The sequence below is a fragment of the Pseudoliparis swirei genome, chromosome 2 (genome assembly GCF_029220125.1).
Source record: "Pseudoliparis swirei isolate HS2019 ecotype Mariana Trench chromosome 2, NWPU_hadal_v1, whole genome shotgun sequence".
Taxonomy (NCBI): Eukaryota; Metazoa; Chordata; class Actinopteri; order Perciformes; family Liparidae; genus Pseudoliparis; species Pseudoliparis swirei.
This window is the reverse complement of record NC_079389.1, coordinates 5,841,695-5,869,285: the sequence shown is the minus strand read 5'-3', so window position 1 is coordinate 5,869,285 and position 27,591 is coordinate 5,841,695. Positions and strand designations below refer to the sequence as shown.

At 46.9% G+C, this 27,591-nt stretch overlaps 1 protein-coding gene across 1 annotated transcript in view; it reads right to left on the bottom strand.

Moving 5' to 3' along the window:
- il1rapl1a (interleukin 1 receptor accessory protein-like 1a) overlaps window positions 1-27,591 on the bottom strand; it is a 187,264-nt gene that overhangs the window by 82,131 nt on the left and 77,542 nt on the right. The window contains exons 6-8 of the mRNA XM_056426950.1: window positions 24,214-24,499; window positions 16,715-16,901; window positions 15,632-15,785 (exon numbers count right to left, since the gene is read on the bottom strand). Of these exons, the coding sequence (XP_056282925.1) occupies window positions 15,632-15,785; window positions 16,715-16,901; window positions 24,214-24,499 (627 nt within the window). The remainder of the gene's footprint in view (window positions 1-15,631; window positions 15,786-16,714; window positions 16,902-24,213; window positions 24,500-27,591) is intronic.

Below are 27,591 nucleotides of genomic sequence, written 5' to 3'. Positions count from 1 at the left end.
CAAATATAAATTGTGTTTAGTTAGAAAATCTATATCAACGAAGTGATCATATATGGTTCCTCGCCCGATAAAGGACCGAAGAGTGACTTAATTCTCTTCTCAGGTAGACACAACTCCATTGTATATATTTACATAAACAATACTTGTTTGTTGCTATATTAAGTCTCTGAATATGAACGTTTAGAGAACCTTTAACAATTAAAACCCACACAGATAAATCAAGTAACTGAGGGATTCCATAGAATAAAGCACGTGGACTTCCTCATCAATGACGCCGTGTGAAGCACAGCGCCGTCAGCATTCTCAGAGCTCGGAGACACGAGAAGACGGAACGCTTTCTGCGTTATTTGCATCGCGGGTACGACCACCTGATGGCTTCAAAGCACCGCGTGGTGGTGGTGGTGGGGGGGGGGGGGGTGGAGAGGGTTTGACAGCCGTGACTAATCGAAAGCGGGGCCCTTCCCAGGGAGCCTTTGATGCAGGTGAATCACATCCTAAATATACTTATTAGCTGGAATGGGGGCGGAGAGAGAGAGGGGGGGGGGGAAGGGTGAATCAAATGGGGGGGGGGGGAGAAATTAGTTCCGCACGTTAGCTGGCATGCTTGGGTGCGCGAGAACAGAAGGTTGGCATAATGAATTTTGGCGTGCGAGCGGCTGCTAATGAAATAAAGAGCCCCACCTCAACGGAGGTGTGGGTGTGTTTATGTGTTTGTGTGTGTGTGTGTGTGTGTGTGTGTGTGTGCAAAAATAGAGAAGGAGGGGCACAAGACAAGAAGTTTGAGAAGTGAGGAGGAGAGCAGCGAGGGCGGGGGTTGAGTTTATGACGAAGATGCAGAGAACAAGTTGGTTAAGAGGATGTGTGTGTGTGTGCGTGCGTGTGTGTGTGTGTGTGTGTGAGCGTGTGTGTGTGTGTGCTTTTTCAAAGTAAAACGGATGTTCGCTTTGGGCTGCACGGGAATAATCGGGCACGAGGAGGACTTTCTCATGTAGATTAAATGCTAAACTCTTTGTAATGTTTTGCTAACGGGACTCTGGGGGATTATTACGTTATTTTGTCTTAATTTGTCCTCATAATTCAGATTTACCTCTCCAAGCCCGGCTCAATTTATACATCAAAGCACAACTCAACCCGCGGACCTTCCTTTTCGTCGGGGGTTCGTCGCCAAGCCGCGTTGTAATCGAATATCGCATGAAGCAACGCGTGTGTGTGCCAGGTGGTGCTCGGAGCTCTGAAGTGATTTTCCCAAAGCCTCAGAAGACAGCCTGTCGCCGCCCTCTCAACACGGGTTGCCTAATTGAGTGTTAATTTGGTGCTAATTATGTAACGTGTTATCCCCAGCGCGACGCCCCAGATGCCACGAGACAAAAGGCGCGTGGAAGACGGGCGCACGGCGGCGCATTTAGCGAGGCGCGATGTGCGTCTGCTTCCCCACGTCGGCGAGTTACCGCGCAAAAAAAACTAATCGAGAAATAAAACTTGTGGAGCGTGTTCACTTTTTTTTTCTTCCGAAACAACGGACGACCTCACGTGAACCGCGACTGATTGTGAAAACAAGTGTTTCCTCTGTAGAAGCAGGATTAATTAATCATTCCACAAACACTTCCCAGGGAGCAGGTCGGCCTCTGCACTAAAAGATAAACAGATTGTCTTGACCACCGGTGGCGCTCCGTTAGCTCCTCAGCATGACCATCACATGAATATGAAGAAGAACTCTCTTCTCTTATTCATCAAAGTCAGAGATTCTCATGCAACATTCACTGTGGCGTACTGTGCATGAGTGTGTGTGTGTGTGTGTGTGTGTGTGTGTGTGTGCATGCATTCGTAAAAAGATGCGGCTGTTGTTGTTGTTTTTGTTGTTGCCCAAAAAACAACGTGTTGCTCCGCCTTTTGCTAATCTCTGACTTCCCCCTCCTTGGAGCCCAAATGTATAGATTACATTTTTTTAATTCATTGTTTAAATTTCTGGGGTCTGGAGGGTTTTTTCCGCAAACATTCAGTAAATAGTGCGTCATGCGGACTATTTTCTTCCGGGGATGAATACACACATATGGGGCGTTGAAGATACCAGGACACGGAGTCAGAAATGTTGTCAAAATTATGATTGTAAATCTTCATTTAATATATTTTTTGGGGGTGAATGTATTGTTGGTTTTGGTTTTAAGCAATCCATGAGAGATCCATAAAGTGACCCTGATCCTGGACCGGGTGACCCTGATCCTGGACCGGGTGACCCTGATCCTGGTCCGGTGACCCTGATCCTGGACCGGGTGACCCTGATCCTGGTCCGGTGACCCTGATCCTGGTCCGGTGACCCTGATCCCGGACCAGTGACCCTGATCCTGGACCGGGTGACCCTGACATTTTCAGATCTTTAAGAGACGTTTTCATATCTTTAAGACCTATTTTCACATATATAAGGACATTTTCACATCTATAAAGACACATTTTAAGATCTTGAAGGACAGATTCACATCTTTAAGACACATCTTCCACGTTCGTTGCAGGTGATCAGACCAGAATTGTGTGTCCAGACATCACCCACCTGTGTGCACGGGTAGCTACACGTCAGTACGCTGCGACGCTACGCTGGCAACGCTAAACCTCGAACGGCAAACTATTAGCGCTCCTCCATCTCCATCAGACAAACAGTGACGGAGGAGGCCGACTGCATCGTGAGGGGCAAGCAGCAGAACGTGAACGCTGAGGGAAAGTCCCGGCAGACGATGAACTTTGGCTTCGGTCCACAGTCGTTGTCCTCCGTAGCGCTCGGCTGGCAGCCGCATGGACTCCACACTTTGGAGGATACAGACGACGTGAGTGTCTGCAGGAATCTGATCGCAATCGCTTTGCAACCCACGTCCAAATGTTTTCATGAAATCATATTTCATGTGTTTTTCTTGTGGCTGTCCAGACTCTTAATTTGAATGAAATCTGCACCGGCGGACAGGCCAACAGGCGGGTTTGAGGCCAAACGTCTGCTGTTGATAGGTGCAAACACCTCCGCAACACAGGTACTAGTCCGGTTATATTTGTTACAGTAAACCCGAAGACGCTTTCTTCTGATAGGTGAGCGAGGGAGAGAGAGACATAGCTGGTGAACACAGTGATGGGAGGGGAAGTGGCTGTCGTTAGCTCCACACTAACTCGACAGACCCGGCCTGAACACAAAGCGTTCTCTGCATTCTCGAATGGATTTCCTCTTCTTGTCTAATTAAAAAAAGGAAGCCGTTTTCCCCGGGAAAGGCTCCAAGAGCTGCACTTGAGGGGTGGAGGGGTCGAATCCAGCCGACGGGATGCAGTTAATCAGCATAAAGCCCGCTCCAGTGCACCGCTGAACAACAACTGCAGGAAGGGACCCGAGCCCCCCACACTGGTACCCAAAAGCCCGCCGGTAGCGAAGGAAGATAAAAAATACATTCAACAGTGTTGTCTGCACTCTTTTAGAGACACCACAATACCTGGTAGTTTCTTTATTCTCTCTAAAAATGGGGAATTAGAACAAAAAAGGTACTTAAAGATAACGGCAGAGAAGTGGACGAGGATATAAAGGAAAGGAAAGGACGGGGCCCTGGCATACAGTCATTACCTTCGTCTTCTATCTATCTTGAGCGACAACAAAAGAAGAAGTTGGAGAGACAGAAGGAGGAGGAGGAGGAGGAGGATGAAGGAGAGCATACAACCTCTTCCAGCATTGCGCAATCTTCATTTTTCTTCTTTTTCCGCCACACACACACACACACACACCTCTGATTCAGGTCCAGTGGGTATCTGATCCTGAGATGGACCACATTAATAAGCAGATGAGTCACACGAGACATTTCCTGTTGCCGAGCATCTGATCTCATCATAGGATGAGCGTTGCAGCGCTAGTCAAACGGATCTCAGCCCCGGACTTCGACCGTCTGTCACCTCGCTTCAACCCGGACCCTCTGGTGTTGATGTGTCCGTCTAATGGGCCGACGCTAAAAGGGTGCAATGTGATATCTGCGGCACCGTCAATGTACGTCTCTTCTTTATACGTGTGTCTCTTGTTTCCTTGTCAAAATCTGCAAAATATTCATCCTATTCAACACGTTTAAGGACATTTTAAGATTTTTAAGATACTTTTTAAGATCTCTAAGAGACATTTTCAGATATTTAAGACCCATCTAAATATCTTTAAGACCAATTTTCTGATCATCAAGAGACATTTTCAGATCGTTGAGACACATTTTCAGATCTTTAAGAGACATTTTCAGATATTTAAGAGACATTTTCAGATCGTTGAGACACATTTTCAGATCTTTAAGACACATTTTCAGATCTTTAAGACACATTTTTAGATCTTTAAGAGACATTTTCAGATATTTAAGAGACATTTTCAGATCTTTAAGAGACTTTTTCAGATATTTAAGACCCATCTAAATATCTTAAAGACAGATTTTCTGATCTTTAAGACATATTTTCAGATCGTTGAGACACATTTTCAGATCTTTAAGACCAATTTTCAGATATTTAAGACACATTTTTAGATCTTTAAGAGACATTTTAAGATCGTTGACACATTTTCATGACAAATGACATTGAGGAAATTTTAGATAACACTTCTAACACTAACTGACGTCATCCTCTCTCACTTCATCAAATCCAGAGCAAAAAGCAAAGACAATGAATGTGGTCTCCATGGGGGGTCCATCCCATGATGCCATCAGACACTTCTAATCACTATCTGAACTCATCGCTGGCAACAAGCAAGCACTTTGGGTGGATGACGCAGGATGTGAGGGCAGTAATTACGTCGCTGCCGTCAGCAGCGTCAATACTTTGACACACAAACGCGGGAAAACAGATGGAAAAAGTTCAGCAATGCAGGAATGACTCCATATGTTCATGTTCTTCTTTGGCCGAGAGAAGCGGAAAGACGGACGCTCGTCTTTCCAGTGGCAACCGGCTGGAGGGAGGAACAGGAGGAGACCTTCATTTGTTGTTATCAACACTGCATACAGCCCACACACAGGTATGCACGTACAGCAGATGCACACACACACACACACACACACACAGAAAAAAAGCCCTTATTTAGACACAGCCGGCACTCCCCATGAGACCTCTGAGGGAGAAAGACATGGACGTTACCTCAAGAGAGCGGGACGGATCACACTCATCAACGTGTGCACACTGACATGCATTTACAGGACAGCAGTGCTCACACACACACACACACACACACACACACACACACACACACACACAGGAACACTCTGATGTCAGTGGGAGGGTTTGCCTCAGAACGAGCCTTCAGAACTCCAGGGTGTGAGTAAGAGACAGAGGCCGGCTTTAGGTCCATTTTTGTTGACAGGAAAAAGAAACGCTGAACAAAAACAAACAGAATCCAGGCTTCTCTAAACTCTGGCCTATGCACATATTTTCAGAAATTACTTATTTTAACGCTTTATCAACTCTTTAAACGCTTACAGTGTCCCAAGGGTGTCGTTAGCTTGTTTTCGGGGGTGTTCAGCCGTCGTTACAGAAGGTTGTTATCGGTAGTTAACTATTCTTACCTGTTTACTTTTAGCTTTACGTGAGGCAAATGAAAGGGAATAACAGCTGTTAGATATTTTGTTAGAAACTGTCTCCAGTGAATTCGAGCGAATTCAACGAGCGAATTCAAAATACAAGAAATAACTGTCGACATCTCTCTATTGTTTGCATCAATATATATTATTATTACAATGTTCTCCATTGAATGGTATATTTGACACTGAACTAGTTCATCTTTATTTTAGTGATGGTGTCCAAATGAGCATATATTATTACTATGACCCTGAAGTTCTGTCTCTAACAATGGATAATCAGGTTTCTTCCCATTTTTTCCCGTGAAAGGGTTTTTACTATTTCTTGTATTTTTTCCGGATCTGATGTGAGGTCAAAGGTCAGGGATGTCGTATGTGTACAGATTATAAAACCATCTGAGGCAAATTAGTAATTTGTGAAAATGGGATATACAAAATAAACTGAATTGAATTGAAGAACCGGGGCGGCCCCCCAAAAAAAGTGGTTCTCAGTAGGCCAGGTGATGTGAGCGAGCACAAACATAACCAACATAACTAAACATAACCAACCATAACCAAACATAACCAAACATAACTAAACATAACCAACCATAACCAAACATAACTAAACATAACCAACCATAACTAAACATAACTAAACATAACCAGACATAACTAAACATAACCAACCATAACCAAACATAACCAACCATAACCAAACATAACCAAACATAACCAACCATAACCAAACATAACCAAACATAACCAAACATAACCAACCATAACCAAACATAACCAAACATAACCAAACATAACCAAACATGGGTCTATGTGGGGGTCCTGGTTGAGGTCGGAGTTCACAGTCCTGATGGCCTGAGGAAAGAAACTCCGTCTCAGTCTCTCTGTTCTTGCAAGCGTGACTCACGGAGGCGCCTGCCACGACCGCAGCAGCTGAAACAGTCTGTTGTTGGTGGTGAGGATCCTTCATGATCCTGCCCGGCTCTGGTTCTGCACCTCCTGGTGTACAAGTCCTGCAGGGTGGGGAGTGTAGTTCCAATAGTGCTGATTCAGCCGAACGCACTACCTCTGCATTTGAGGCCTTCCTGTCCTGAGCAGAGCAGTTGCCAAACCAGGCTGTGATGCTTCCTGTCAGGGACGCTCTCTGCAACTCCAGAGTAGAAGGACTGAAGAAGGATCCTCTGGGAAAGCTTTAAATTTCTCAGCTGCCTGAGGTGGTAGAGGCGCTGCCTTGCCTTTCTCACCAGAGTGTCTGTGTGGAATGACCATGTCAGATCCTCGGTGATGCTTGGACTCCCCAGAGGTATTTATTGCCTCACACCCTCTCACAGTAGGCCCGTTAATCCCCAGTGGAGACTACGTCCTCTGTTGCTGTGCGCCCCTAAAGTCCACAATCAGCTCCTTAGTTTTGGTGACATTCATGATGAGGCTGTTGTCCTGGCACCAGAGTGACAGATCAGCAACTTCCTCCAGGTAGGCCTTCTACGTCGTTAGCAGTCGGAGATCAGGCCCAACACCACTGTGTCTTCCGCAAACTTGATGATGGTGTTGGAGCTGAACCTACAGCCACACACAGTCATGTGTGTACAGGGGAGTACAGTAGGGGGGCTGAGGCGAACCCCTGGGGGATCCTGTGTTCAGGGTGAGGGGTTTGAGGTGTGTCTGCACCACCCTGACCACCTGTGGCCTGGGCGGTCAGGAAGTGTCCAGGATCCAAGCACACAGGGGTGTTCAGTCCCAGCTCAATCAGCTTGCCGGCCGCCAGTCTGGAGGGACTATGGTGTTGAAAGCTGAACTATAATCAATGAACAGCAGTCTCACATAGCCCCCCCCTCTGGCTGTCCAGATGAGAGAGTGTGGTGTGCAGTACCTGGGAGGTTAGCATCATCATCCGTGGATCTGTTTGAAGCGATAAGCAAACTGCAGCGGGTCCATGGAGGGAAGGGAGGAAAGGCGCAGATGTGATCCTTTATCAGCCTCTCAAGCATTTCTCTATGACCACCGAGGTGAGGGCCACAGGTCAGTAGTCATTCATACATGCTGGAGAAGCATTCTTGGGCACAGGGACAATAGTGGATCTCTTGAAGCAGGCGGGTTCCGCGGACTCAGCCAGGAGAGGTGTTGAATATTGTGGTGAACACTGGAGCTAGCTGGTTAGCACAGGTCTTCTCAGTACTAAGCCAGAATATGCCATCTGGACCTGCAGCTTTCCTGGTGTTCACCCTCAACAGAGCCCCCTCCTCACACTGTGCTCGGTCACAGAGGTGTGTGTTCATCATCAGCGGTGAACTCACCCATACGCTTCGCTAACGGTGTTGTTGTTAGCCTGGGCGGGCTAAGCGCTGTTAATGTTGCTAGCCTCAAACCGTGCATAAATGATGAGTTCAGGTCGTCTAGCTGGGATGAAATCGGCACTTTTCACCATTGCTTGCTGAGGTCTGCTCTGGTAGTCTGTGATAGTCCGTAGCCCCTGCCATAAGGCGCCTGGTGTCGCGGCTGCTCCATCTGTGATTCCACTCTGTCTCGGGTACCTCCTCTTGGCCTCCTTCACACGCCCTCCTCAGTCCATGAACCGCTGCCTTGTACTGGCCCATGTTGCCAGATACAAGACCCGGGTGCATAGGCAGCAGTCTGACGGGCGTTCACAGCTTCACTTGGATGGATCTGTATCAGCCCGCGGCTTTTGGTTAGGAAAGACCTAACTTACACGTGGGGACGATGGTGTCCGCTAAGCGTTGCTATGAGGCTCATTGCTACTTCCACTGAAACTCGCTGGCGTCACTGGAACTGGATTGGATCATGTCCCAGTCGCATCGACGACGCATGAAGCGTCCCTGTAAAGCTCCAGGCCTCTGATTGGTCAAGACCACCGCTTTTGTTCCCTTTCTCGTCTACTACCGCTTCCCGCGATCTTTGGCGGTACTCGGAAGCAGAAAAATGGCGGCATGGTCTGACGGCCGAGCAGGAGGGAGAGAGAGACAGCCTTGTAGCCTCTTGAATGGCGTATAGCAGTGGTCCAACGTTCTTCCTCTGGTAGCAATAACGTAATGTGCTGGTGAAAGTTCGGCATGACTTTTTAGGTTTGCCTAATAAAGTCCCCAGCCACCACCACAGCCGCGTCGGGATGCTTGTTCTGATGCCGACATAACACATCATGTAGGTCCGATAGTGCTACGTCGGTGTCGCTTGTGGTGGTATGTAAGACGGCATGTGGTGATGACCGAGCTGAACTCCCGGGAAGGTAGAATGGACAGCATGAGATCGTCAGATGTTCCAGGTTCATGCGAGCAGAAGCGAAAGAGCTCTTAATGTCTTTGGGGTTGCACCACAAGTAGTTAGACATGAAGCAAACCCGTCCAGCCTTAGATTTACCACACTCTTGCGGTCTGTCTGCACGGAAAACAGAGAAGGACCTCGTTGGGCATATGACTCGATCTGGCACCAAGCCGAGGTCAGCCATGTATTCCGGCCAGACAAAAGATGTTGCTGTCCCTCATCCCCCGTTGGAATCTGATCCTTGCCCTAACATCATCCATCTTATTTTCCAGAGACTGGAGCGTTAGCAAGAAGGATGCTGGGCAGAGGTGGGCGGTGGGTTTGAGCAGACTCTCAGTCTGTTCCTCCGAATTCCGCTCCTGTTTCCCTCGATGTTTTTGTCCTCCCCGTAGTGTAAGCGGCTCCACTTTGTTGTTGTTGTGGTTCGTCAGACGATCTCTGCGATCGCCACGCTGGATCGATGGAAAGGTGGACAAAAACCCTTGTTTGCGCAAGTAAAAGTTTATGTCCAAAGTGTGCTGCGGTCGTATGCTTTTATTGGTGCCGATGTGTTTGTGGCAAAGAAACATTAAAATAAACACAAAGAAAACTAAAAGAGCGCACAATCTCCTCAAGTGAGTTGCCTCGGCACGGCCTGGACACAGTCACGCCTATCCTCATCTGAGGCAAATTAGTAATTTGTGACGTAATGGGATATACAAAATAAACTGAATTGAATTGAAGAATCATGCCCCCAAAGAAAGAGTGGTTCTCAGTGTAGGCCAGGTGATGTGGGCGAGGCACAAACATAACCAAACATAACCAAACATAACCAACCATAACCAAACATAACCAAACATAACTAAACATAACCAACCAAACATAACTAAACATAACCAACCATAACCAAACATAACTAAACATAACCAACCATAACCAACCATAACCAACCATAACCAAACATAACCAAACATAACCAAACATAACCAACCATAACCAAACATAACCAAACATAACTAAACATAACCAACCATAACCAAACATAACCAAACATAACCAAACATAACCAAACATAACCAAACATAACCAAACATAACCAAACATAACCAACCATAACCAAACATAACTAAACATAACCAAACATCACCAACCATAACCAACCATCACCAAACATAACTAAACATAACCAACCATAACCAAACATAACCAACCATAACCAAACATAACTAAACATAACAAACCATAACCAAACATCACCAAACATAACCAACCATAACCAAACATAACCAACCATAACCAAACATAACTAAACATAACCAACCATAACCAAACATAACCAAACATAACCAAACATAACCAACCATAACCAAACATAACCAACCATAACCAAACATAACTAAACATAACCAACCATAACCAAACATAACCAACCATAACCGAACATAACTAAACATAACCAAACATAACTAAACATAACCAAACATAACTAAACATAACTAAATATAACCAACCATAACTAAACATAACCAAACTTAACTAAACATAACCAACCATAACTAACCATAGAGCGCCCCTTGGTCTTTGAATCCTGCCGTGTCTGCTCATGTCTCTGTGGCTGAAGTGACGGTCTCTCTATTCCCTGTCCCCGGTCCCCCTCTGGTTGTTACTGTAATGGTCACTATCTTATCTTTTAATTGGACAGAAGGAGAGTGCTTTTTCTCCGGGACACGGTATAAAGAGAGGTCATTAAGGGACCTCTAATTGACCTTCAGCCTCGTTCTCCCCCGTCAGGAGCACCGGACTGCAGACGTCTTCTGATTATCACACAGAACTTTGTTCTACCACCGTACCGAGGAGAGGAGAGGAGAGGAGAGGAGGGGAGAGGAGATGAGGGGAGAGGAGAGGAGAAAAGAGAGGAGGAGGAGAGGAGAGGAGAGGAGAGGAGGAGGAGATGAGGGGAGAGAGGAGGAGAGGAGATAATGGGAGGGGAGAGGAGATGAGAGGAGAATAAAGAGGAGAGGATGAGAGAGGAGAGGAGGAGGAAAGGGAGGCCCTACAAGGTGTTACAGTAAGATATCAGCAACCAGCTCAGACACAGCACTTTAAGGTTGAGGGACTGAAGGATGAAGGAGGAGGGGGGGGGGGGAGATTAATCGCGGGGGATGTACATTTCATTCACACTCAGATTGATGTCAATGTTAATTGAATTAAAACAATGTGAACCCCCGGCCTCCTTAGAATCTAGGACAGCTGGTGAATAGTGATGAAGTGAGTTGGGGAACAGAGAGAGAGAAGAGGAGGGGGGTGGAGAGGTTAGGGGTGAGGAAGACGGAGAGAGAGAGAGAGAGAGACAGGTAATTGAACTTCAACAAATGAGCCACCTCCACCGGCTGGACTGGTGTCAAGAGTCTCTCAGTGGAGGCATTAACACGACCTGTGGAGGCATGTGGTACTGCAGCCCTCACATATATAGCAGTGCGTTCAGTGTGTACACCGCCCCTTGTATTTTAGTTTCTGTGTGAGAAATCAACTTCTGGAGCAACACTTATCTCAGGTGTGATTTCTATTCCCCCCCCCCCCCCGGGGACACACACGAGGGCGAGTGTATAGCGTGTCCGCGCGCACACGAGCAACCCCATCTCATTCTGTCCCCCCCCCCCCCTCTCCATGATAATATCGCCGCTGATCCATCTCTCCACCATCGGCCTGACGGATGGGGAACGGAGAACAGACGGAGGAGGAGGTGTGGACGCCGACTGCTCCTCCCCCTGCCTCCCGACATCCGCTGTGCCGAGCCGACGGCCAGCTGGCCCGGGGTAAAGAGAGTCAAGCTACCGCTACAGTAAATAAATGAATCCTTTCCGAGAAAACACAAACACACACTCGCGCGGGCAGTAACATTTTATCGGGTTGTGAAGCGTGTTCATGTGAAGGTGACCTCTGCAGCACGACACCCGCCGGGAGCCTTTTACTGCGATGAGGCCGCGTCCTGCATCACCTGCCCACACCTCAGCTGCTCCTCACACACGCCGTCCCATCTCACATGTGAGCTGTAGCCCGGAGAGCCAAGGTCAATCAACTTCCTGTGAACCTTCGCCGGCTGAATCCTTAAACGTGGCGATTTCTGAAAGATGGAGAAAACCAAACACCCCGCCACGCTCCCGCGCTTCCTCCCCCACACGCCGACACATGGACGTGTTTTCCCTCCTCTGGATTCCCTCCCACCCCCTCCTCCCCTCCGATTGGCCGGAGCCTCAATCAACCGACGCTCTGCAGACTGCGGACGACTGAATGCGCAGACGGACATTTTCTACAGTGAGTGGAATCGGGCCGGTGAAATAACCGGATATAGAGCGGTAGATAGACCCCCCCCCCCCACCTCCCCCATCGATCAAAACCAAACGGCTCCATTACAGTAAGTCCGACAGAGGCAAGCGGCGATAAACACTGGGATAGTCGTCTGTTTATATGCCCGGACACAATGTTTCTGGGGAAACACCAGCGAGGGAAACTCATACGGGAAGATGCAGAAACCTCTCTATCTTTTTCATTCTTTCCATATGTCCTCCTCGCTCACCTCTCCCCTCCCTTGTTCCATTTATCCTTTTCCCGCCGTCTCTCTCTCTCTCTCTCTCTCTCTCTCTCTCGTATATCATATTTTGCTTCCCGACAGAACGCAGAGGGAGCGGCGTGCATCAGCCCAACGAGGCCGTTGCCGTTGTGGCATTACCATCACGGAGAGGGAACGAGGCCTCAGAGAACCGTAGACATTGAATAGAAATGATTCAGACGTCCTAAAAGAAAAGAAAAACAGACGGGCATCGCATATATAAACCCGGAGACACACACACACACACACACACACAGGCACATGGCCCGTACACTGTCCACGCGTGTATCGATTAATCATGAATGAGTCGTAGCCGGGTCGTTTGGGTCGAGGCGTCGCTTCCCGAGGAAGAGAGGGTAAACACCCGAGGAGAGACTCGTGTGAGCGCGCTCTGTATTCCACAGAGGAGCCGCCGCAACCTATGAATCAATTATAAGAGGAACACAAATGCACTCTCTTTACAGACGTGTCTGGGTGCGGTGTGTGTGTGTGTGTGTGTGTGTGTGTGTGTGGGGGCGGTTGGGTTGAGGTGAAGGTCTGCGGAGAAGAAAAAGAGACGACAAAAATCTTCTCCAGTCCGTACCCGGATGCCGTGTCCTCGTGTTCGGGGAATGAGATAAGAGCGTTCATATTCGCCGCCATAAAATAGGGGGGGGGGGGCTTTTTCTTTTATATTTCAATTAACCCGGGGGGCGCCGGGGGGGCTCGATGACGGGGCTCCTGGACCGGCCCCGATGGCCCGTGTTGATGCCCGTCGTTAACCTCCATTACAAGGCTGACATCGGTTCAGATAGCAGCTCCTCTCTCTCTTGCTTCTAATAGAGGCCGTCACACACACACACACACAAGCACACGCACACACACTTTACAGCAAGCCAGGGTCAAGGCAAAAGGCCATTGCGTGTATCGCGTTATGTTGGAGATCAGTTAAACTTGCCGACCCCCCTTCATCCTCCTGACCCCTCGAATGAACCACTCAGGTGTAGTTTGGCCCTTCCTGCTCGCCGTCCGAGCCGCGGCGGTCTGAACAGGAAGTGATATACAATGTGGATAATCTCACGCCCGCTTGAGGGGAAGATGGCGTAGCTTTATATAAAGGAAGTGAGCCCCACAGTCGGAGTGAGTTCATCTAATTCTACCAGCTTGAAATAGTAACGAGGCAAGCGCCTTGAAAGATAACGAGTCGGCCATGTTGTCTTCTTTACGCAGTCGACGGAGAAGAGTTGGCGGCCATCGCCATGCTGGACATTTTTTCTTTTCTTTTTTTCTTCTTTGAAATATCTGATCCGGGGTCAGTCACACTTACTCAACTGTGTGACTCAATTCACGCGGGAACACGGTCTTCTTTTTTCTTGCACAAAGGAAGGAAGTATGGGTGGTTTAATAAGATCAGCGGGAAGACAGAACAATGGTTGAGGGACATAAAAAAAAATTTCAAGATTAAAATGACTTCTCCATCTGTGACTCACTCTGATTTAACCCCACACTCTTGTTACCAGTTACTTATTTCCGATTGTTCTGGCTTCCATTATTCAGGTTTATTGGATATTCGCCTCCCACGGCCGACAGGCCTCATCCAGGGAACTGAAATGTCTCTCACTCTACCTTCATTGTTTTCGCCTCTCTATGTCTCGTTCTCTCCTTCTCTGTATCATTAATGTGAACCGTGTGTATTTATAACCCAATAACATTGTTATGACCACATTCATTATAGAGCATGGAGGTCTAACAAGGATAATGACATAATACATAGAGCACATAGCAACCATTGGAATCATAGGACATTAAATACTCAATTTCAGAAAACAAAGATAATATGCCAGATGAATATATCTGCATGTGTGTCTCAATTTAGGGAAATGTGTTTTTGTCTCATGTTAATTGGGCAAATTAACTCTTTAAACTATTTGTGTATTTTCACATCTTATACTCTTCTCTATTCTTACAAGTCTTTTAAAAAATGGTTATGTAAAATGAGTAGCATGCACTGTTATGTCTCTCACTTGTCTTTCTTTAAAACATCTTTATGTTGAGCTGCCTCCATGTATTAAATCAACTATATTATATCATATATATGTATATATATGTATTATTTTTTCCCGTGAAAGGGTGTTTTCTATTTCTTGGGAGTTGTTCCTGATCCGATGTGAGGTCAAAGGTCAGGGATGTTGTATGTGTACAGATTGTAAAGCCTTCTGAGGAAAATTCATAATTTGCGGTATTGGGCGATACAAAATAAACTGAATTGAATTCAAAATAATAAACTTTCTAATTGAGGCGCTTTGCAGGGAACGGGTGACACACCGAGCTCCACTGGGACGTAATGGTGATGAAATACAATCTAGTGCATCTTCCTCCTCGTATCCAGCTAATTTTTATTGATGCGCCGGCATTTTACCCACAGGGGAGGGGGGGGGGGGGGGATATACTGGCCCATCAATCACGAGAGCGGCCAATGAGGACGCCGCACCTCCGGGATCACATTTTAGTCTCAAACCAATAGTGAAAACCATGCTGACGGTGGTGTATCTCCATGTTTCGCGATATCAAATGACACGTATGTATGTATATATATATATAAATATATGTAAAAAAATCTATATATATAAATAAATATAAATATATATTTGAATATATGTATAAAAAAAAAAAATATATATATATATATATAACACAGCTATCGCCCTCAAATCCAACAAGAGCAACGAGCAGCCGCACAAATACACACCACACGATTCTCATCACACCACCACTTATGTATGGACCAACATCACACACACACACACCACACACACACACACACAGAGAGAGAGAGAGAGAGGGAGAGAGAGAGAGAGAGAGAGAGAGAGAGAGAGAGAGAGAGAGAGAGAGAGAGAGCTGTAAATCTACTGACCTTGGTCCCGGCTCTGTAGCGCTCTGCGTGGAGGGCTTTAGCCTCTAGCCTTAAATATTTCAACACCGCCTGGTTGGCTGGGAAGTGCTGAGTTAGAAGAAGGTCTCGAGGCCCCGGCATCCAACCTCCCCCATCAATGAACACAGCAGCAGGACATCACTGCATTCTCAGTGGTGTGTGTGTGTGTGTTACCATCCATTCCTTCGTGTCAAGCACCTGTGACTGCTCCTCTATTGATTGTTCCAACATTAGCAGTGGAGTTTGTATAGCCCCTCCCCCCCACACACACACTCGCTGTCATCGTCATTGTCGTCGTCTTACCGGTGACGGTGAGTTCGGTCGTCCTCCGCACCACGAAGTCCCCGAACTGGACTTCGCAGGTGTAATTCCCAATGTCGTCCTCCTTGACCTCCTGGATGGACAGGACGTCCCTCCTCTGGACGGTGTTGGCACGCCACTGCTTCAGACGGCACTCCTGCACATTGGGAAACAAGTGCCACCTCCATCTTTATCTGATCGGCACTTATTGCACCGCACTAAATGTTCCCCGTTCAACGCGGTGGTGGAGCCACGGAGGGCAGAGGAGGTTTATTCGCGCGGGGCTCTGCTGGCGAAAATAAGCGTGTGTTGCGTCAGAGCGCAAGAGTGTGTGTGTGTGTGTGTGTGTGTTGTTGGCTTCCACGACACTAGCGGGAACTTCGATGGCTCGGCGGAGTCTCTTCCGCCGTCGCTCCGGGGCAACCTTCGGATTCAATCACCGCTGCGGTCCAAATAACTTGGGGTTCCAGCACGCCAGTCATTAAAAGGGCCGTGATTGAATTCGGGTGCAGGGGGGGTGGGCGACCTAGAGGTCGAGCTCGGGGCCTGCTAATCTACCACGGATCTGCCCGTGATTAGTCTGGCCTCGGAGCGCCTTCACCGGGATGCACCGCGGTGACCGCTGACCTTTCGGTAAAGGGCGGGAGTGACACGCTCACGGGTGACATCGCACGATGTTCTCCTCGCGCCAGCCGAACTCTTGCTCGGGCTCCGTTCTCCTTCGATGACTTCCTCCCTCCCTCCCTCCCTCCCTCCCTCCCGCGCCCCGATCGTTGGCGTCCGTACACACTCTGCCGAAGTGATCCGGAGTCACGTGGCCGGCGTAAACAGCCGAGAAATGAGATGGAAAAACAAACCGGCCAACCGCGCCGGAATATATCTCGGCTGTATGATCACAAAGACGGATGATCGCCACCTTGCTTTTACCCAGCACACAACAAATAACAGCATCCAAGGGACACACACACACACACACACACACACACACCTACACACACGTTAAAAAAAAAGAACCCTGCAAGTATTTCAGCGATATGCAAATCAGTAGAACCACACACACACACTCACACACACACACACACACACCTTGAACCAGGTGATGTCCGGCTCCTTGCCCGGTTGCACGTAGTCCTCGATGTCGGGGCACACGATGTCTTTGGTCTTGCTAAGCTCCGCCTTCTCGGCCCGCCTCATGTTGGAGTTGTAGCACAGGTCGGTGTCGTTCTCCGCCACCGTCAGCGACATGGACACCTTCATGCAGTAGGTGGCGTTCCTGCGGGTGGAGAGCAGCCATGAAAAGGAGGTTCACGTTCACATCCACGTGGTGCACACGCCACACTGCCACATTAACGGTGGGCAAGAGGACCGCGACGCACACTCTAACGGGCGGAGCTTCATGTTTACCCCTCAAGTTATTTTGATCTTCCTCCTCCTCCTCCTCCTCCTCCTCCTCCTACCCTGTGTTTGTGGGGTTAGCAATACCAAGGTGTTCAGCAGCCTTACTGAGACAATGACTCACACTCAAGAACACTATTGGCTTCATGGGGGAGTCAGCCGGGACGAGGGGATGCCAATCAGAGAAAAGGCAAACACAAGAAGGGCCTCGTGGTCATGACCACAAGGGCTGGTCGCCGCTGCTCGGCCTCCCCTCGTCTCCGAGCAACCGTCATCTCTCTCTCTCTCTCTCTGCAGATATAGAGACGTACACTTTATCCATCCCCAGTGGGAAATGTGTTCGAAGCAGCACAGCACGCGTGTTTAGAATATATATACAATACAATGAAATAAAATAGCAGAGCAGGACATATTGCATTTTTTTATTAAATAATGAAATAATAGAGAAAATGAAAAAGTGTATATAAGTGTGTACAAAGTATATAAAGTCAAAGCGGTGCGAGGGATATTGATCAATTGAGGAGCCAGAGGTGAAGTCTTATAGCAGTGGTCAGGAATGTTCTCCTGCATTAGGAATGTTCTCCTGTATCAGGAATGTTCTCCTGTATCAGGAATGTTCTCCTGCATCAGGAATGTTCTCCTGCATCAGGAATGTTCTCCTGTATCAGAAATGTTCTCCTGCATCAGGAATGTTCTCCTGCATCAGAAATGTTCTCCTGCATCAGGAATGTTCTCCTGCATCAGGAATGTTCTCCTGTAGCAGGAATGTTCTCCTGCATCAGGAATGTTCTGCTGTATCAGGAATGTTCTCCTGCATTAGGAATGTTCTCCTGTATCAGAAATGTTCTCCTGTATCAGGAATGTTCTCCTGTATCAGGAATGTTCTCCTGTATCAGGAATGTTCTCCTGTATCAGAAATGTTCTCCTGCATCAGGAATGTTCTCCTGCATCAGGAATGTTCTCCTGTAGCAGGAATGTTCTCCTGCATCAGGAATGTTCTGCTGTATCAGGAATGTTCTCCTGCATTAGGAATGTTCTCCTGTATCAGAAATGTTCTCCTGTATCAGGAATGTTCTCCTGCATCAGGAATGTTCTCCTGTATCAGGAATGTTCTCCTGTATCAGGAATGTTCTCCTGTATCAGAAATGTTCTCCTGCATCAGGAATGTTCTCCTGCATCAGGAATGTTCTCCTGTATCAGAAATGTTCTCCTGCATCAGGAATGTTCTCCTGTATCAGAAATGTTCTCCTGCATCAGGAATGTTCTCCTGTATCAGGAATGTTCTCCTGCATCAGGAATGTTCTCCTGTATCAGGAATGTTCTCCTGTATCAGGAATGTTCTCCTGCATCAGGAATGTTCTCCTGCATCAGGAATGTTCTCCTGCATCAGGAATGTTCTCCTGTATCAGAAATGTTCTCCTGCATCAGGAATGTTCTCCTGCATTAGGAATGTTCTCCTGTATCAGGAATGTTCTCCTGCATTAGGAATGTTCTCCTGCATCAGAAATGTTCTCCTGCATCAGGAATGTTCTCCTGCATCAGGAATGTTCTCAGGACCGGTGGTGTGTTCAGGGTAGTGAGCTATCAGAGCTTTTTTAGAAACGAAAGAGGGGAAGGAAGAGGCGGAAGCACTCGGCTCGGGCCCCGTGGAAGAAAGGGTCGTCTCCAAACTGCTGCCGCAAAACCGGAGGCTCACCGCAATTTGAGATAGATGTAACAGAAGCAGAACGCTCCGCGCCAGAACACCAAAAAACAGCCTTCAGACGACACGTGTGCGGGCTTCTAACGAGGCGCCTCCGCCCGTGCCTCTACCCTCCGGGCCCGGCGGCTGCGATGTGATGTCGGCCGCGAGAGCTTCCATCCCAATTTCATTACATTACATTTACGGCTCGCCAGATGCTCCCGGTCACTGTAAATGACATGGTTTCGTATGATATACTCAGGTTATGGAAGCAATAAGGGAGCCACCTCTCTCGTATAAACACCTATGACCCCCTGAGACCATAAAACACAGACGCACACACAGATACACACACAAACGTGGCGACGTGCAGTCCTGGAAGACCGGGTATAGAGATAGCGACGAGAGAAGAAAAAACAAACCTAGCCACTGTATACTTCTACACCGCAGAAGATGACTGAAAAGGCCATGTGGAAAAATGCAGGAAGAGGAAAAAAATAAGACGCAAAGAAACTGCAACAGAGCAAAGCCCTCTGCCGATGCCGAGGGTCATCGACTCCTTGCCTCCTGCTGGAGGGAAGAGAGTGGGAAGACGCTGCAGGAGGCTTAGGAGTTCACTCGGACAGTGTTTCTGTCCACAGAACAAATTCCACCAGGCAAACACACACACGCACCAAATGAACACGCCTACAAAGCCTGAGAGAATGACCTCACACACACGGTCGTGCACCTGAGCCAATAAAGTCCCCGGGGAGAGCCAGGAAAGGGGTAGACACACCTATGCATGGTAAATATCTATGCATGGTAAATATTCACAGCGGGCACCCCTGTGGCATTGTGGGAAGGTGTCAGGGGGTTGGGCGCCTGATTTGATGGACAGCACCGGACTTTTTTCGCCGCTTTGAATTTGAGTCCGCGCGCTCACGTTAGCCGGAACACTCCATACGGGTTTCAACCCTATCCAGAAATCACACTCGCCGCTAGATAAAATGCAGTGGGACCGTGAGAGGTAGAGAGAGAGAGAGCGAGAGGAAGACCTCTTGATGATCTGAACCGGTGTTACAGGCCTTAAGTGAGATGACATGCGGAGAAAAGAGGGAAAGGGCAACGGGGTGAAGGAGAGGAGCAGAAGGAAGCACATGCAGGTGGCTGCATGTAAATGAAGTCACCTTCACGTGGAAACAACCCGCCGATCAGACTTACATTTCCAGACAGAGAAGGACGAAAAGATAACCCGCTCGCAAACACGCACCCGACGAGCGCACCTCCGTATCTACGGCTGAGTAACACATCCGCAGGGCTCCGGGCGAAAAGTTGAATATTTATAGACGGTACACAACACGCCAAGGGCGACGGGAGGATCTCCTGCCACGGAGACGCTGCGAGGGCAGCGACGCGCCGTTTGTTGCACTCCAACGCACTAGTTTAGAAAATGAAACATGACGATGGACGGTAACGATTAGAGGGGGTTCACTTGAACATGAGATGAAATTGCGAGGCGATAAAATCCTCGGAGCTTCGTGTGCGTTGCTTATTGTCAGGTTGTTTATTTTGATTCTGAAGTCTTATGCTTTAAATTAATACATATAGAAAGATATTATAATAGGAAATATAAGGGAGAATATTATGATGAATGTATTATGAAGCATAAGGGAAAGACTATTATCTATGCAAATGTTAAATATAAATGGAAAAAGGGAATGTTTATATGTATGTCTCATGGGGATGAATGTTAGTTAGTATTTTAGAAATGTCGAGCCTGTGACGTTATTTTAATCCGGAAAATAACATACTGGACTTTTATTGTGAAGGAACTTTTTTAGTAGTCTGACCGGAAGTGACGTAGTGACCCGGGGTCGTGACGTTTGACCTCCTCCACACTCAAAGAAATGACTCATTGGATGAACTCAATTAAATTGTTGGCAGGTTTTCCATCCAATAATTATATGCAACTCCAACTCAAATTTAGCACATCAGTACAATAAAATGTAATTAAGTAAGTCCAACTCATTTGTATCAAATAAAATCACGATATTCATTAAATTAAATTAATTTGTGTTTGTCCAACTCAAAATATAAACTAACTAACTAACAAAATATGCAAACTCCACGCAGAAGGAACACCCCGACTGGGAATTGAACCCACGGCCCTCTGGCTGTGAGGCAACAGTGCTAGCCACTGCACCACCGTACTGCCCTGAAAGTGTGTTCACCTCATGCAAACAACTGATTTTCAGCTGGCGCATGCGCAAAGGGTAGTCCCCAATGAAACACATTTATTTTGAGTTGATATGCACACCATCTAACCTAAATAAATCTAATACATGAAAGTATTCATACATTTTGTGTTACACCCATTAAATATAAATATCTATTTTTGTAATTGATTTATTTAAATGTATCAAACAATATTTTAATGTGTCACCTCGAAGAAGGGCTTGAATCGTTTTTTTGAGTGCATTTGGATATTGGACTTTCAGCCAACGAGAAGGTGATGCAGGACTGAATAACAAAGGACGAACCTTTGAGAGTAGTTGATTGGCTGATGACGACTAACAGCTCTTTGTGCTGGGAGGAATCTCTTTCATCTTGACCTGGTCAGACAGCAACACTCGCTTCAGCTTCAGCTCGTACCTGTGGAGCCGGGATCACTACCAACCCACGATCGTGAGCTTTGATTGTATTAAATATTGTTCAACTTAATTCCCCCACATCCGGAGACTGATTTCCATCATCTGTGAAGTGCCCAGTGTCAGGAAGCTTTATGTTATGCAGAGCTTATTGCCACGGCTGCCACCACATTGTCCTGAAAACATTTCTCCAGGTTTCTCCTGCATCTCAAATCGGACCAATTGCATTAATTGTGCTTAAAATATGGATCACATATCCAGATATGATCTTCTCAAGGAACAAGCAAAGTTGACGAGCAGTTGGCCAGTTGGAAGAAGGCGTGGCTAAAGTGTAACCCACGCCATCAGAGATCTCAGCTGAGAACGATGATACCTCCTACGACAAACAATTCGTGAGTTATGGAAAAATGGGCGGGGCTGACCTCTAAGGGGGGGGGGGGGGGGAAGCCATCACTAATGAAAAAAGGAACTCTGCTGAGTGCATGATGCCCCCCAACGAGAGGCCACGACGCGCGATTCACGAATACGAACCCTCGGCTCCGTAAGAAGTGGACGTCGTCATCGTGATGTTACATGTCTTAAAAAAGAAGTTTGCTAATAAGTGGCTTTAATGAGGTCACAAAGCGTCACCATGGCGACCGGTCTGCGTAGCGTTTCTACCTCTCCGCATTCACGCTTTAACATTCTAAAAAAGTGTTATTCATATGTAAAGATTATATTGCTGAACACACGTAAGTATCATAACTGCATGTCTACCACAGAGGCGGTTTTCCATAATTCAACCATCAGTGGAGAAATGCAACACATAAGAAGGGGAGGTCATTGAAGCCACATATTTACGGCTCTGGACTCATTTAAATTTAAATAACATGAGCGTACTATCATTACACATACTCTGCATACTCATTAGGACATGCTTTACATTACAGTATGTAATATGCTTTTTAATTGCATGTATTGACGTTACATTTAAAAAAAAACGAGAAGCTCATTAACGTTTTTGAGCTGCCAATGTATTGTGTGCATGATAAAGCAGGATGAATAAACATTTACAAAGCTTACCGTGCATTTTTTTACGATGACACGTCAGAGAGGCGTAGATTCATATCGTCATATGGCCGGGAATGTCGTTGAGGGCTTTGAGAGTGTTATGTGTGATATCTACTGCATACCGGGTGAACTCGGAATAAAAGATAAAGGGAATATTTTTCCTCTCTCTGCCTGAAGGGAGTTTCCGGGCAGAGGGTTTAGGTCACATACGCTAAATTGTGTGACTCATAAAAGCTTGAAAAAAGATAAAAAATGATTTCAGCTCACAGGCCAATCTCTGTGTTCTGATTAGGGTATCTAAGAAGTTTGAAATCCCCCCCCCCCCCCCCCCCCAGCACAAACACGAGACCTGCGGGCACTTGTTTTCTTTTGTGCTCGACAGAGTGGAATGAATTTTTTCCAACGACATTTGAACAGGAGCCTTGTTAGGAGGAAATTGTCGATTCAATATTTAATTTCCAGTGAAACAACAACTGTTTTTGCCAGATCGGTCCGACGGCGTGCAGCAATAAATTGCAGTGGGTTATTACGCCCCGTCACACTCGATGGATCCTCCAAAGCCTTTCTGGGTCTTCAAGAGGCCTTTCACCGGGTTCATTAAAAATACTCTGAAACGAGGCGCTGCAATGAGCCGATTATTGAGGGATGCTCTCCAGTGTAAAAGGTTAATAAGTTTCTATCACATAATTATGCATCTTGTATTCGGCAGAGTCTCTCTGTAATGGCCCACTAAAGAGGGAGTCTGTGTGGGGGTTTGTACCTCTTTGTCTTTATATCTCTGCACGCCACTACACGTGGCTTCTGCCGCCGTGCACTAGGAGATGAATATGTGCAATCACTCAATTAGAATCATGGCGTTGATGATGTGCACTTAAACGGGTCGGGGTTTACCGGCATGAATATAATGACATAGAAAAGGATAGTTCCACATGTTGGGGAATATGCTTCTTTGTGTTCTTTCTAAAAAGCTAAATATTGACCGACAAGATTACGTGTGTTGTCTTTGCGGGTCCTTATTTACATTTGTGTGGATACAAGGAGCCAATTGGTAGCGTGAGTTTACTCGCCCGATCATTTGCTGTGTTGACACCATAAGCTTTGCGAAGCTCCGTGAAGGGCGGGGCTTATCTCCGTGTCTCGTCTCCGTAAAGACCGTTATCATTTCCTTCATCCACCAGAATAACTAACCACTAGTTCTGCTTTATACTTGTTGAGGACATCCCACGAACGTCTGAACATCTAACGCCCTCGTGATTGTGTTCATAACATCAATATATATATATATATATATATATTTACACATGACATCACCCGTAGGCTCACGCAGCTCGGTCACTTTCACCGATGAAGTTACTGTTACGTCTGAAAGACTTCCGCTTCCAGCGCTACGAGAGCGGAACATCTAAACGCTGTTGTTGTGTTCGTAACATTATAATATATATTATATGTTATTGTGTTCATAACATTATTGTCCTTCTTGTTCTAATTCAACAGAGGCGGGACAGCGATGACGCGCGGAGCAACTCAAGAGCTGATTGGCCCGAGTTGCGGAATTATCGCTGAAATTGCACCGCTCAAAACGCGCCGCCCGGAAAAATAGTGTCGCTTTTGTTGTGTGGGTACCGTAAGTCTATCTGACTCCCCCTGCTTCCAGTTAGTATGCTGAGCGATGCTTCTCCCCTTCAGGTTGCAGCACTATACTTAATGCATCGACATGTGAGGGGTATAATTCTTCTCATCTAACTCTCGGCAAGACAGCGAATGACGTCTTGAAAGAAAAAACAGCTTTTTCCAAAAGATTTATCCTCTCTTCTCTTTCTCCATCCTACCGTAACACGCAGGAGTAGAGGCCCACGTCCTGGAGGTCGGCGGGTCGGAACCAGATGGCGTCCTCCTCTTTGCTCATATGCACGCCGTCAAAAGAGATGGGCTCCTCGAAGTCGCTGTGGCCCAGGCCGGAGCTGCGGTACCACATGAGGCTGAGGCCCACGCTCTGCGCCTGGCTGTAGTTGGCCCGGATGTAACCGTAGAACAGGGCGCACTTCAGCCGCACCGGCTCGCCCTGCAGCACCCGGTACTTCAGGTAGTCCACTGACCAATCGGTGCAGCCGTCCACTGCGGAGAACCAGAAAGAGGGAAGCGAGACGTACATCAACACTTTGCGAGGGTGACATGATTACGGAAATCATAAAATATGTATGAGCGCATATGCAATTGATTACCGGACCTGGAAATATAAACAGCAAAAACAATATAGAGATATTATGCATCTGAGTGGGAAGAGGATTATTAGGATATGAAACCACCCACAATGATCCTTTTTTTTTGTATTCATAAAAAAAAATCAATTTAATGGCTTTATTAGTGATGAGAAACTATACGCTCTATAGCAGGATGCAAGTACGCAGTTTGTCATGGTGTGTATTGCATGCAATTGAACATATTTTGCTTTTAGAGGATTGCAACGCCTCCTCTCCTCATATGCACGTTAATATACACCTTCTGGGGTCCATAGGTCAACCAACCTCTGGTAATATGTCAACCTCTGGCCATATGACAACCTCTGGCCATAGGTTGACCGACCTCTGCACATAGGTCAACCTCTGGCCATAGAGAAGTGGTGATGGTGTGGTGAGATAAAGTAATAAGAACCATGCTGCCAGTGGCAGTCTGTGAGTGATAGAAAGCCTCACAGGAACAGCTACGCTTGTCATTAATACTCTTAATTACCAGGGAAGTAATGTGTGTGTGTGTGTGTGTGTGCATTTGTGTGCGCGTGTTTGCATAAGCGTGCATTCCCTATATGAATGGTTGTCTGCCTAATTATGTCTGTTAATTACCAGTAGGCTAAGCCGCACATGTGTGTGCGCTTCCATCTGAATGTGAGCAAAGCGGAAAGTGTGTGTGTGTGTGTGTGTGCAGGACACCCTGTCTAATTATCATTCCTAATAATGAGAGCAGGGACCCTATAGAGGCATGCGCCTTCACGTGCACTCCTCGCAACTTTAAACTCGATTACGTAACCGCGAAGCACCTTTACCGATGAACTCTATCCAGGTGACTTAAGCACGGAAAAACGTGTTTTTTGGCAATTTAGTTTCGTGGCTAAATTATTAAAATATCACACGATAAAAGAACGAGGAGGAAAATCTCCAGAAAAAAAAGAAGAAAAAACAGCATGAGCATCTGTCTCCTTGTAGGACTTTAGGCATGTGCTGAAACAAAGGAGGCGGGGCCTACACGGCATTTCCAGAGCCGGCCTCCAAATCTCAAGATTACCAAATCGGAAGATTTAACCAGTGACGCTCCGGGGTCCCGAAATAAAGATAGAATATTTAGAAGAAACACCCCATCAGCTTCGAAGAGGCTTTTTGTCGTGGGCGACCTTCGAAAGGTCAAAAGGTCATAGTGCGAGAGTAGTTTTTACTTGTTTTCTGTTCGTGCCGTGTAAACATTAGTGTTGTGTTGTTGTTGCGGTAGTTGTGTTGTTTCAATGTAAAGAGGCCTGTCCCATGCGGCTATACTAGTGCTTTAAGTTAATGAAATGTACTTTATTAGTTTCTGTGTGATGAATTGTGAGGATTTGCCTCGTTTTGAGTGTTTTTTTCTTTCTCCTTATTGTCTTAAAACACACACACACACACACACCTACCCGTACACACACATATGCTGTTGTCGTCATGTTCATCTCCACGTCTTTCTCTCGTGTCTCTCCCCCCTCACACCCACGGACACGCACTGGTTTGTGGTTTCTTCCCCAAAGCGCCACAGGCCGAGCACACAAGGATCATATTTCATAATCTCCTGTATTCTCCTGCAGACGGGGCCTCTGCTCTCCATCCTGACGCCACCTCACAAAGGGCAGAGACTCTAATCAGCTGATCCCCTGCAGCTGAGGACAATTAGGCCTCTTCCCGGCACCTGTTCCCTGAGCCCCTTCCCAACACCCCTCCACAGCTGAGCCTAACCACGCCCCAGCCGCCACAGTCAATACATCATATTGACTTGATCGGTATTGTTAAAGAGCAGTTTCCTGTAATAACTTTGTGTACTCTGATGACTAATTTAGAGACTTTATATAGATATCTTGTTTTGTTATTGATCCCAGAGCTCTCTCTCTCTCTCTGTCTCTCAGTGCATTCTGGGAGTTGGTGAGACAGGGCGTGTGAAAGCCCCAATGTGTGTTTCAGATTCATTTATTCGTTTCTGTTTTTTTGCTTTGTTTTGTTTCTCGTCTGTTTTTTAAACGTCTCTTTTTAATGAATCGTTGCTGTTTTAATGATTGTGTTTGTTCCGTCTTTGAAGAGAAGTTGGTGTATATGTACAGAATAACATGTATTTATTTTTAACAAAACATGTGACTTCTAACACTTTATTTTGAAAAAATGTAAACATTTAAAATATGTAAATAAAGTGATTTTGAAAAATAAAATCTCTCTACGTCTCTTTCTTACTCTCTCTATGTCTTTCTCTCTCTCTCTCTTTCTGTCTCCTCTCTCCCTCCCTCTCTATGTCTCTCCCTCTCTCTCTCTTTACGTCTTTCTCTCACCCCCTCCTTCTCTACGTATCTTTCCCTCTCTCTCTCTCTCTCCGTCTCTCTGTCTCCTTTCTCCCTCTCTATGTCTACCTCTCTCTCTCTCTCTCCCCCTCCCTCTCTACGTCTCTCTCTCTCCCTCCCTCCACCCCGGCAGACCTTTTCCTTCCTCGCACGCCCCTAAATGGGAGTTGTTTATTGCGGTGGCCTTTCGTGGGGAGGAAAACCATATTTATATATTTATGTCTGGAACTCGAAACGCTTTTATCAACTCAATTAGAGGCTGACATTTCTCCACATCCACACGCTGGGCAGGAAAATCAATGCTTTCCGCTGGAGGAATACTGCAGTCCTCACTTCTCACTCTCCCTCTGCTGACAGCACACACACACACACACACACACACTCACACAAGAGCTCCCTCTGCACCTGTGGGACAGCACACCTTTAGTAGCGATCCTGTCCAGCCACTCTCAGACAAGCCCGCAGTGAGAAGGATGTTTCCATACGGACACACTCCCTCACGGCCGCCTGTCAGACTCTGGGAAATTGCCCTCTGGCCCGATGAATTTGACTGCAGCACGATAAGCTGCAGCGCTCCTTTCCCACGTGTGTGTGTGTGTGTGTGTGTGTGTGTGTGTGTCATGGATAAACCTGATTACATTCAGCGTCA